Here is a 13,362-nt window from a genome sequence, read left to right as displayed (position 1 = left end):
AAAACTTTTTTATATTTCCATCCAGCCTATCAAGCTTTCAGCAAAAGTGTTATAGCTTGTGGTAAGCTACAAATATAAGGAAGTATATGGAGGGAGTTTGCACAGAAGTTAGGTAATTGGTTGTACTTTTAGAATATATTTACCTTTTTTGGCTCTTTATATACAGGGAAAACAGCTTTCACTATAAATCTATAGGTAACATTTTTAAACAATGCCTAAATTGGAAAATCTGTGCTAATACTAATTGCCATTACACTTCTCTTATATTAGAGGGTTAAACATCCTATATTCATCTTATATTGAAAGCAGCTACACAAATAGGTTCAGACATTTTATTGCAGTTTCACTTTGTAGAATTTCAATCTAAATCATTGCTTTTGTCATTGATTATAATTTATGTCATACAGAGTGTTTAAATACATAATTTAGTAACATATTAGATGAGCTGTAACTCAATGTAAAAGCTAAAAATGAGCTATATGTGGAATGCTATATTGGACAGTCATGTGCTGAAATACTAACATCTAATATAATGAGGTTATTGATGTAGAGTTGACATATAACTTGATTTGCAGATGCCCTACTGACTAACCTTTTGCAACTATATCTCAGTGTAAACCTGTGGTAATTATTGCTGGGTAGGGAGAGTTGGTTTAACTGAACTATTTCTTTTGAAGCATGTGAATGCAATTGCCCCCTGGAGACAACAGGAGTCCTGCATGTGTGAGTTATTACATACTGAGGGGGAGAACAGAAAGTTGTATCACATTAATTTTTTTCTGTTTCCTATTGTTGCAGTTTTGTTTTTTCCAACAACAACATTCCCTTCCAGTGCCTTGCCATACATGCCCTTTTCAACTAACAGACCATATTAAAGCACAAAGTAGCAATAACTGATTTAATTTAAACATAAAGTACTTGTCAATAGTTGCAAGTTTCTAAGTAACTGCAAATCAGGAAGTCCAGGTTTTACTCCTGGGTAACTAAAGCCAGGAAATTAACATTACATAGGCAATACTGAAAAACATTAAGTTTCTGACTTAACTGTAGAAACTGAGAAAGTCAGTATCCAGACTGACTGATATGGGATGTCCTACAAGTCTTTGTAATAATGCAAAAAGTGTATTAAAAATTATACATAATATTCTATTATACTGTGTGTTTACACAAAATCCCAAAATTAATAGATTGTGCCATTTCTAACAATAAAAATTATGTTCTTTTATACTTACTCATATAAAGGAACACACCAGTCAAAAGAAAGGATACGACAACTGCATAGAACGGTTTTGCTGATAATGCTTTGCCCACTACATTTTTTTTCATATCATATGTGGTTAAATCAACACAGCACAGAACACTGCAGGATTTCTGTCAACCCACTACTTCTGACATCTCACCAATTATGACAAAGGGAAAAAATGTTAAGAGGCTCTGATTCTAGTAGAAATTGGTCTGCAAGTGAGATTTTCACTTATTGTCTACAGGGACATTTTATAACAGGAGTGGTTTTGGCTTCTGGGGATTACACTGCACAATGAAAACAAATGTCAAAGTAAATCCCCCCAAAAAACCCACTTCTGGTATTGATCCTCAGACCTACCAATCAACCTTCCTGCCCTCTGTACATTCTCAAGTACCATTCTTCATCTGAAACCTTTTAGAAATATTTTCTTCAACATAATCTTAAACTACTGGCTGAAGTTCAACACACGTTTCAGCAACACATATGGAATTTATCCACAGCATAAGAACTTTCACAGGCCAAGGAAAGAAAATTCCTAAATGTCCATCCATGTTTACAATCCGAATTTGTATTTATATTATGTTGGAAATCTAAAGATAAGTATGCTAGCTGTGTCTTCAATACTCTTACATGTGTTTGAGTGGATTATCCTGAGATTTGTAAGTATACATTTCTAATCTGGTAATAATTTTTCAATACATTGTACTACAGCACCACAGCTTGTCTCACTTTTTTCCTATTGCCTATCTCCACTACTACACTTGTGGGGCTTTTATAGATTCATTATCACTGAGTACAGAAAAGACTTTTGTTAAATGTCTATTAAAAATGTATGTTCGGCTCCACAAAAAGAACCACTTCAAAAAATGCAATTCCTGCCTTTTTCCTAGATATTTACTAGGGAAAAAAAAAGGTTCCCTGAATTGTGTGAAGCTCATAATATGCTATATATTTTGCTGAAGTCTGGACACTTTTGAACTTCTAGTTTCTCCTAAAATGTTCTTATCTGACAGCAGAAATCTTCGGGAGAAGAAAGACCTTCACTAGCATTGCAGACCATATCTTCCTCTTGTCTCTGAGTATATTTCAAAAGTCTATCTACAACAGATCTCATCTGTGTTTTCTGATTGTTTACATTATTAAGAAAGGAAAATTGAGAGAGGTCACCTCATTCCCTTCATCCTCTGCCCACAATAGTATGAGAGGTACCCAGCAATTCTGCAATTCTCATATCAGAGCTAGACCACAACTTGCAATTCACACAGGCACATCATGGAAATAACAGGAATGGTGTAAACAGGTAAAATCCTCATCTTATCTCTGTCTGCCCCCTACAAAAATTACCAGCCTTTTAAACAGAGAAACATACAGAACCCTGAGTGTTGGGAATTTAGCTGCAGGACTTGGAATTAGCCATGGTTTTGTACTTTTCCAGTCCTTAGCAGCTAAATTCCCAACACCTGAGAATTATTAAACACTGAGCATTATTAAAGCTGTCCAGAAAGGTATTGGTCCACCTTAAGACAGATGCTTAAATTAGAATTTACTTCTAATACAATAGCTCATGATTTTAACCTCTTAAAAGTTTGTGTTTTGTCACTGCATATGAATTTCAGTGGTACTAATACAAAGCTGTGTGTTTATGCAATGAATTCTCTCCTGCCTTGTGTCAGCTCCATACACTAATGCCTGTCTGCATAGCAGTCAGGACAGCTTCCTCTGTCTCTGAACTGATTACACTGCTCTGCTCATTTTTGTTTGCAAGACTTCATCTCACTCCCTAGCTTCCTCTTTGTATTTATATTATAGTATCAAAGCTTTTGAGACAATGCAGTAGGAAATACACTGCATTAAGAGAAGTCATAGCAAAGTCATAGTAAAGTCAGATATACCCCTTGTTTAGGCCATGCTATTTTATAAGACACAGAAGTAACATACAGCAATGTGCAATGTCTTGGGTACATTTTGTATTTTTAGAGCTATTATTGGTAGGATTATACGGTAAAGCACACAGTGACAAATAAAGAAACAAATCCAGGGTTAAGCACTCATGCTGACTAGCTGTGAAACCTCTTGGGAGCTATTTTCAGTGATCAAGACATCACAGATATTCACATGGCAAGAATCCGAAAGCAGTAATATTAACTAGCCAGTTTTTTTATCTCTTTTGACAGGACTTCCTCCTCATCATGTTTTATTCATTACCTAAGACTAAATTTCCAGCCAGTACAGAGCTATTGGAAAACTGGAACTCTTGCCTTGCCTCACTACATCCCATGAAAAAGCATGACTGACAAGCTGAACTCTGCTTAAAAAGTGAGGTATTTACACCTGGAAAATGTACATGTGTACACAATCTGTTCTGCAGTACTGCAGGCATACACCATTGATCACGCTGCCTGTATATGATATTTGAAATCAATGAGAACTACACATTGTCTCACTCAAAAACAATTTTGGTACTGAAATATCTCTTTCCGCATGTGGATTTCCAGCCAAAGAAAACCCAAGCTACCTCAAAGAGAATTGTGACAAATTACCCAAACACTTAAAACATAAGGAGAGTCAAGAACTTTGCCAGCAGATGAACTGGAAGAAAAGGGGGAAACACCCAGAAGCTGCAGATCAGGGCAGAATAAGGGTATTAAAATTATTAAACTTCTTTTCAGGTTCATCCCTGCACCTTTTTTTGTAACATATATGTATTGGACAGTTTGCATAAAATTTCCACACAGAAGTGTTTCTAGACTTGGATCACTTATTGATATTTTACATCTATGAAAAGCATAATTAGACAAGAGTGTATATTCCATTCCCTTTGAGGCTGTGAGACACATGGGAATATTCTTATTGCACCCTTATTGCTTACTCTTGAGAAACAAGAAGACTTTGTTGCTGTTATTACAGCAGATTTGAAAATCCGAATCAAAACCAAATGCATTTAAGTTCTCAATGTTATGCAAATGTTTCCTTTCCCAATTCTACTGGGGTACCAGTGTTACTGGAAGAAACATGTTCCACACAAGAATCAAGAAAAAAAATTATCTCAGGGAATAAACAAGTCTCACATCTCTAAGGTTTCAAGATCCTGTAGAGACTTGAAGAACTATGCACAGATCTATAACATGGTATCTGTATATTTCTTAGCTCAGTGTTTCTCAAAAAGGCTTATCATTTTTAAGACAGACCAAAAAAAGAGAGAAAAATGAAAGCATGTTAGATACACCATTCTCAAAGAAACTCATGATAAAGTGTTCAAGGACCAGCTCTCCTGCTGTGATGCTTTGTGTAATATATGACCATCATGTCTGGCAAGATTTGCACAGGTCTGCCCTTGATTTGTGTTAGGAAGAAAACAGAAAACCTCATAACTATTCTTCATTCCCAAGAATTAATCTGGCTTCCTGATGTTTCCAATTTTACAGTGATCCAAAGAGCCCCTCAAAACCACACCTGAAGCATCACTCACAATTACAGGTGATAGCTGAGGCAGACGAAAGCGAATTCCCTCCCCAGGCATCCCAGAGCACTCTCCATCACAGCAGTGGCCCTGGAGTGCTGTGGGATGGGACCACAGAGACTCAGACTTGCCCTGCAAGCACTGACACTGGCACAGGAACCAGCTTTGAGAGGCTTTTACAGGACAAGATTGCTAACAGTGTCACCAATGGTGACACATGGTGCTACAAGCCTCAGGAATGAGCACACACCATTGAAGCTTCCAAGAAACTCCAGCGTTCTGCACAGCCATCAGATACAGCTGGATGGGAACAGCTCCAGCCCCTGTGGGAGCTGCACAGGAAGGGTGGCACTTGATCATCTCAGTGTGCCCTGGGCAGCCCCTGCATGGTCCATACCCACTTTCTTATTTCATCTTTTCCACTGCTTCTGCAAAAGGGACTGAGACTTGGCTGCAGTAAATGTAATTTGACCAGTCTGACTGCTCTTCAATTCTCAGCTGAGCTTATCACAGCCAGCCAACAGCCAGCTTATCACAGCTAGCCAACAAATACAGTCATTACATCAGGCCAGAGAATTTCAGGATACACTTTTCCCCTAACAGCTCAATACATCATTCACAAATGTAACAAGTACACTGTAGACACAAACACTTTGTGTTATAAATGCATATAAATGCAGAGTGTTTCCACTAAAAGCAGTAGAAGTTATTAAGAGCAGTAAGAAAAGGTGGCCCAGTCCCTACGGTTTACTAAGATGTTAATTAAACTGTTTTTAATTAGCAGACGCATAGTACTCCTAAAATTTTTTTCAAAATATATGTCACAGCATTTGTCTCCCCAAAAATGCTGCCTCATTTAAATTCTTAGATCACTGCTGTTACTTTTTTACACAAGCAAACTCCATGAAGGAGGAGTTTTCTTAAATCATGAAAAAAATTTCCTTTCTATACCAAGACTAAGTGATTGGAGCATTAGAATTTGCTTTTCAACAAGTCAATCACCTACTTACCAGATTCATATAAGAGTTGATGCTCTCACCTAGCATTTGTAATTATCTTACACATATAAAACAAATAAACTGTATCAGTGAAAATACTTTCCTATCAGCAGAATCAAAGTGCATCAGGCATGTAACCTGCACTGTGACTTGACTATTCAATGTCATAGCATTTACTTTATTTGCAAGACTCACTACATTGTTTTTGTAGACCAACAAAACCTTGCAAAATCTTACAATCCCAGGGAAACTCAAGCTTCCATGCACTCTTCAGCACTTAAACACTTCAGTTAAAGAAATGCTTGAGAAGAAATAAGTCAAGGAAATTGGAAATCTTTGAGAAAATACAACTGTTTGTAGCAGCAAACTGATAACAGCAGCTGATTGCCTGTATGGCAGACAAGGCAGGATTATCCCTACCAGCAATCCAGCAGCACAGACAACCAAGGCTCCCTTTCTCCTGCTGTTCTTGCAGCTACAGGGAATGTAATATATTACCTAATATATATATATTGCTAAAAGTAATATGCTGAAGGACATAATTTTAAAATACTGACATTTTAAGGCATAGCAACAAGAAATAAATGTTCTTGGTTAGCTGGTTTCCATAAACAGTTCCTAGCGTATAGATGCTTCACAGGAAGTGAATGGAATAGAAGAACTGTACACCAAATAGGTATTTTCTTTCTAAATTCAAGCCATTCAGCCACACCACCTCCATTTGCTAGACCCAATCTCATCTCACGAGTAGAAACCTCCAAACATAGCAGTTACATCAAGGATCCTGAGAATGGCTTCTATTCTCCAGTCATCACCCCACTGTAAGAGATTTCCAAAATACTGAAAAATAAGCTTAATTTGTTCTCTTTACTGAACCACTATAATTACAAGTAGCTGCTCAACACTGAAATTTAATTTTGATATATCATATTGGCAGACCAAACCCTTCACAAGCTTTTATTGCTCTATCCTGTGCAGTGGAATGCATGGTGATGCAATCAGTATGTAATGACCAAGGCTGTAAAGTAAACATAACACCGCACAGATGCATAAATAATGTATCATTTCCTGAACTTGATTCTGACATAAAGCTTCACCAACACAAGCCTAAAGAGATGTGGTGTTAATTTTTCCATTTTGCATATAGGAACACATGAGAAATACAACCATATGAAGCATGAGAGGGTCAAATTCCATCCACTGGAAATTTTCCAGAAACACATTATATTAACCAGATCAAGGCAAAATTGATATTTTGCACTGTAAATTGCCTATAAACACTGGGCATGGAGACATTGATGTTGTCAACAGAAATCAGCACTTCTCTTCGTGGTTTTTCACACTCAGATCTCAGAGAATACTTCTTAAGTCAAGCATCAAATTTGTGGCCTTGAATACAAGTTCCCTGGTATGTAATGTATCACTTAAACAGATCAGCTGAACATTCATCTCTCAACCACCAAACTCTGTAACTTACAAACTGTAGAAATTCTCCAGGAATAAGGCTCAAAGTCTATCTGAAACACAGAACCTATATACTTGAACCTTTTCTTTCCAACTGTAAGAAAGAACAGTTGCTGATGTACCAACTGTGCAGAGATCCTCACATTCTGTTGGTTCTTTCCTTACCCTAAATAGTAAATATTTAATGGATACAACTGAGGTGAGCAGTGCATCCTCTGGTAGAAAAGGAAGGACCCATCAGCTCTTTGTGGGAACAAATTCATTACACATTCTGGAACACACACACTGGAACAGAAGTGTATTTTCTTAGATAGCTTTAAAAAACAATTGAAAAATACACTCACTTGTAAATGTTGAGAGTTGTCAGTCATATTGTCCTCTCGCCTACGAACTTCTTCCAACAACTGTGCATTCTTCTTTTTCTCCAATTGCTGATTGTGCTTCAGATTGGCAACCTTCTTGTTTTGGTCCTTCATATGTCTAAGAATTGCACACACAATTAGTGTTAATGACTGCAACCACTTCTTTTGCAATAGAGATTAATTCTGTGACTACAACACAGGGCATTGATTCTCCAACAGACAAAAGTTTTCCAAGCATCAGTTGTAACAATAAAACCACATCTTGTTTTCAAGGTGGCATATCAAAACAGCTTTCAATTATAGAGTGGTAGAGCAATTATTTGGGCTGACAAGATTTCCCCCTTTTTATAATTTCCTCACAAAAATACATACATGTTCTGAGATCTATGCAGAAAAATGTTGAAAGAGGAAGATGACCCAACAACCCTTACACGCTCTGCATTCAGGAACAATTTTAATAGGTGCTTCAAGCATTCATTTCAAAGGAAGCAGAAGGTGAAGGTGATTACTAATGTACATTGTGAAATTATATTTTTTAAAACCTGGACTACAAACACAGTGTTTAGGTGGATTAAAGTGTGATGGAGTAGGTCAGGTAATAAATATGCCATGAAGAATAAAGGATGCCTTTACAAATAGTTTTGTACATGACAATAACATTTCTATCATTTTTTTCTAATGGGACTTGCTTCTAAAAAGGATAATCAACAAACCAATGTATGAGCCATTCCTAAGGAAATGAAACAATCTTTGCCACCCTTACATGTTCTCTTTTGTTAAGACTGTATTAATAAGAAAGAATTAATTGTTTCAATTTTAATTATCTTTTATTGTAGATTTTATTAAGTCACCAGAAGAATTTCTGAGACTCAACATACACTTTTTTAAGAAAGAAGGCAAACTAATTTTGTCTGTCAGGTAATGAAAACACATCCTTGCAGTAATACTTCCTACCTCCTTGAATTCCTAAATATTTTTTCCAGACTTTCTTAAAATGAAGGAATTTGCTCCCTTTTATCTATAAAAAATAAAAGTCACGTGCAAATTCCTAATGAGATCTACTCACTAATCCTATTGTGGCAAATGAAGAGAATATTATTCAGTGCCCAAAAGGATCACTGAAAATCCCTCCTTTGCTTCCACATCAGAAGCAGTGAAAAAAGTTATAGAATACATTTCTTGCATGGATTTTGTTATGCTATAGAAACTGGGTCATTCAATATTTTCTTCTATCACTGGTTTCTTTGTCCTTCCAGTGTTTTTTTCACTATTTATTAATGATCAAAAATTAACAATTAATTTGCAATCAATAAATATGTCATGGTACTAAAAATTCTTAAAGACACTTCATATAAAAGTTTATAAGTACAGCACATTAGAGAAAATCCAATCAATTATAACTAAAAAAAGTACCATAAACTTGCCCAGGAAAAAAAGCATGGACAACTACTTCAAAAACAGATAATTTGCTTGCAGGTCTAAGTGAAAATCAGTTCCTTGTCATGATTCTGTCTCATAATTGTAAGCACAGACTTGCTCAGCATAAAACCAAAATGAATATTGGAAAAAACACACTTCCACAACTTTATATATAAATGCATTTGGCAGAAATTTTGGTGGTGCAATATGGCTTTGTGCTGTTAAAACATAAATCGGTTGCCAATCTCATGTTGAGTAAATGATAACTTCATTTGCATTTAATCTCTATAAGAAGTTCAATATTATGCCAAGGCTAGCTGCTTCTTTCATCACCCATGCCTCACACAACTTCCCATTTCAGCTTCTCTAATACCCCACTGAAAAGCAGAACATGGTAAAGCTGCAAAGGAAAAACATCTGGTGCCTGTGATAGGCAAAGTCTTGAAGAGAGGGAAATAAAAGCAAGCTCTGTCATAGACTGTCTTTTTGCCACAACTGGCTACACACCTATGGAAATGAACAGAAAATGCTACTGTTAAAAAGCCCAACTGAGGAGTTTTCTTCAGGCCTGCATTAAAAGTACTGGGGGAGTTCAATGCAGCAAATAAGTACAAAAACATATTTCCCACCAGCTTTTTTTTTTTTTTAATAGCAAATATCAAATACAATCCTTGGTTCAGTAGAATTTTTGAGTTGCTTGCTCTGATATGTTTCCATGTGGCTCTATTGTTTCTAAAATGCTTTTGAATAAAGTAGGAGATTAGGATAAGTGAAAAGTATGCATGAGAAATAGAAAAATATTTGGGAACCATACCCAATCAGCATAAAATATATGTCATGAACATAGAGGACATATGATAAAATATTCACATAGCTTACTAGTAACAATGCTGATATGCACAGTTATGTCTCCATTTCTCTAGATCATGTGGAATTAATTTCATTTGTTCTGCTACACTGCTTGAATTTAAAGCTCTAAGACCACAAAATTCATTAGACAAAATAAAATAATGACTACTGCTTAAGACACATCTTATAAATCTGAAGTGTGCATTTCATGGGTCTGCTCAGTAGAATTCCTCCTACCATCACAAGTTAATAAATTTCTGCTTATGTAGCATTTTCTGATAGTGCAATTGCCTCAGTGAAGGAAGATGAAATGCACAGTTCTCTGATTGTTATACTTCATTTTGAATTTGGGCATCTATTCTCTTTTAGTGTTAATTCTATTGTTTTATTATTATTATTTATCTATTCTCTTTTAGGTTAATTCTTTAACCTCTGAGCCAGACATCCCAGTCATCCCAAGCTAGTTAAAACCCACCACTCTGCTGCACTTGTGATTTTACAAACTTCACAGAACTGGAAAGCCAGGCTACAAACCAGTTCTGAAGCACTCGAGCCCACAGCACACTGAAATAGTGCCAACACTACACCTGGCTTAAAGAAATGATGTTCTGAGCTCATAAACATTTAAGAAACAAAGCAGACTTAAAAAGCAGCAGAGATGACTAACTCTCTGCACAGATGCTTAATCTTGGCCAAACATTAAAAAGCAGGATTGATGACAGTTTTTCAGATAACAAATTTACATTTGTTTGTGTTCCTATGGTTAAAGCCAGTCAGCAACTGTTATAGAATATCTAGCAGCTTAGGAACAGAAAATAATTCAGAGTGAAACTAAACTGTCTTGAAAACAGAGCTAGAATATAAACATACTTTAAATAGTGTAAAATAATTTGAAAAAAAAATTAAAAAAGGAAATTCTGTTCTGTTCCAGAATTATAAATTAAGGGATGATATCCTAGGCATCTTCTGACTCTTTTGATAATTCAGCATCAGAGATATGAGGATATGCAGTATCCAGCAAACACCCCATGCCACATAAATACAAGATATCCATAATACTGGCAGTTAATAAAGTAGAGATGAACACCATCATGAAAAAGAAAAAATTCTAAATAAAATCTTATTTTTTTAGTACATTAGACATTGTCTCACTCCTAAAGAAGAGAAAAAGATAATATAAAGTAATACAAATCTTTTAGAAGCTACCTTACTACTCATTAAGTTTATTAATTTGTTATACCTAGTTTAACTGAATTAGATTACCTAGATTAACATTAGATTGCCATTGATTAACATTGCAAATCTAGATTACCTAGATAAACATTGCTCTTAACTGAATATTCATACCCCTTAGATATGAAATTCCATTAAAAATCATCCTCTTCTTGAATCTTTCTAACTTGGGATAATTTTTATAATCTTTCTGAATACACAAAATGCTCCACAGTAATCAATTTGCACCTCAACTGGGCACTAGATTTAAAATCAGGTGTCTAAATGACAGCAATGCCAACACCTCTGTTTTTCTCAGCATCCAATAATTTTTTGAGGAAAGAGGTCTCAGAATACCAGCGCTGGAGTCAGCAGACTGCAGCAGCTCTGACTTCTCTGCTGCTGAAGAACCATCCTCTATGACCACTAAATATTTAGATACACTCAGTGCATCACACATCCAAGCACGACAGGAGGAGACAAAACATCCTCCAAGAGCCCTTCAGCTTTATCTCTTATGGCAGCCAGTCCAAGGGACTCAGAGCCCATCAATCCTCCTGAGCAAACAGCAAGATGCCCTTACCTCAAATGCACTTTTCATTCTATTTAATCTTTTAACTGAAATGTCTCTGTAGCAAACAGACATCAGTGCCATGGAGACACAGACCCTGGGCCAGCAGGAAGTGAAACAGCAAAACAGCAGCACCACTGAGCTCCTGCTGGTATGAATAGAACTGTAATGACTACACTTCAGCCATGCTTGGGGCTTTTTCTTCTTCTGGAGCAGCACACAAATTGATCTCACAGTCTAACTACAGCACATTTAATTCCTTCAGTTCAACTTTTTAAGACAAATATTAAACACTAAGCTCCTGCATATACGTGAGTAGCATTCAGATTTCATTTTACAGTAGTGTGTGTTGTCTAACCTCCAATGCTTTCATCTCTGATAGCTATAGAAAATCACACTATTTCATTAAATTCCCTGCTTTAATTAGCCACCTGGGTACCTTGGCCACAAAGCTGGTAATGTCAGCCAAAAATAAGTGTTACATGTTAGTATAGCCTTTACTCTATTTCATAAAGGTTTTTTTTCCCTCAAAGCATCCAAAAAATGCAGACATGCAAAATACTCCCAAGAGCAAAATCTGTAACATTTTCTAAAGGAATATGTCTCTGCAATAATTTTAATCACTTTAAACAGCACTGCAATGGGACCAGCTGTCTGCAAGTCAATCAAAAAATTCTCCAGTGTGTTAGGAAGCTGTGCTCCTCAGCAAATAAAAGATTAAAAAATCAGAGTGCAATGAATGTTTTCAGGGAAACAAGCAAAAAAAAAATCAATTCCAAACCAAGCAGATCTATTTTATGAAATACAATTTATTCAAAAGAATTAATCTAAATAAAGTAAGAAAGTGTCAAAAATGTGTTTTAAAATTCAATAGAGTACATTTATTTTAATTCAACAAACATCCCCAATGTTCTAGACAGGCACTGGGTAGAATATTAGCATCATTATTGCCTGAAATATTATCTCTTTCTCCTTTATAAATAATCCACACTTTTACAAAGAATTCATGTATGTGATCAATGAAACAAAACTCAACATGTTACTGGGCACTCTGGGTCTCAGCAGCTAGTCATGCAGAAGACCTGATCCTGTAAATCCCAACCATGTGAATGTCCACTCCAAATTACATTACTTCAGTAAGACTCAGTAGAAATATTCCTGGCAGCTCAGTTCTCATTGTCTTAAGAATGAGAGTCTAGGCAGGTGCTTCACTGAGTCATGACTAAACCAGCATAAGGGTAAAGCTTCAAAATTCAGATCTCATTTCACTCAAATCCAAAAGCTAGAATTTTACTAAGATATAAGCAACTTAAGTTTTGTTTCTAGCATTTCCATGGAATACAAATGCATTTGCTACCACCTATCTCTAAACCTGAAATACAAAGCTGGGTGGGACTTTGAGTGACCAAAATCACCAGAGGAGTTAAGAGGGGCACTGACAGACACATTCCTGACACAAACAAGGACACTGTTTATTCACTTACTGCCCAGAGATGGATTTTGCTGTAGAAAATAGATATTACCAGGATGAAAAAACCTCTACCTGTGACAGGGTGAATTTTTGATATAACAAAGAAAATAGATCTGAAACAACAGCAGTTCTTTCTAAAAGAAAGCCCTCATGCTTGACTGCTGAATTGATTTTATAAGCTAGACATAGTCACTCTAAATTGTATAATATGTTAATAAAAAAAATAAGCAGTGACTTTCTGTGCTTTCATTTGCATTTAAAATTCCCACATTTTTTAATCAAAATCATATAACCTAAATTATTAGTGTCC

At 36.0% G+C, this 13,362-nt stretch overlaps 1 protein-coding gene across 14 annotated transcripts in view; it reads right to left on the bottom strand.

Annotated features, from left to right (window-relative positions):
• ERC2 (ELKS/RAB6-interacting/CAST family member 2) overlaps positions 1-13,362 on the bottom strand; it is a 402,457-nt gene that overhangs the window by 226,929 nt on the left and 162,166 nt on the right. For all 14 annotated transcript variants that reach the window (XM_026792408.2, XM_074549878.1, XM_074549880.1 and 11 more), the window contains one exon: positions 7,513-7,648. In XM_026792408.2, the coding sequence (XP_026648209.1) occupies positions 7,513-7,648 (136 nt within the window). The remainder of the gene's footprint in view (positions 1-7,512; positions 7,649-13,362) is intronic.

Source organism: Zonotrichia albicollis, chromosome 12 (genome assembly GCF_047830755.1).
Source record: "Zonotrichia albicollis isolate bZonAlb1 chromosome 12, bZonAlb1.hap1, whole genome shotgun sequence".
NCBI classification, from domain to species: Eukaryota; Metazoa; Chordata; class Aves; order Passeriformes; family Passerellidae; genus Zonotrichia; species Zonotrichia albicollis.
This window is presented reverse-complemented; position numbering and strand designations above follow the sequence as displayed.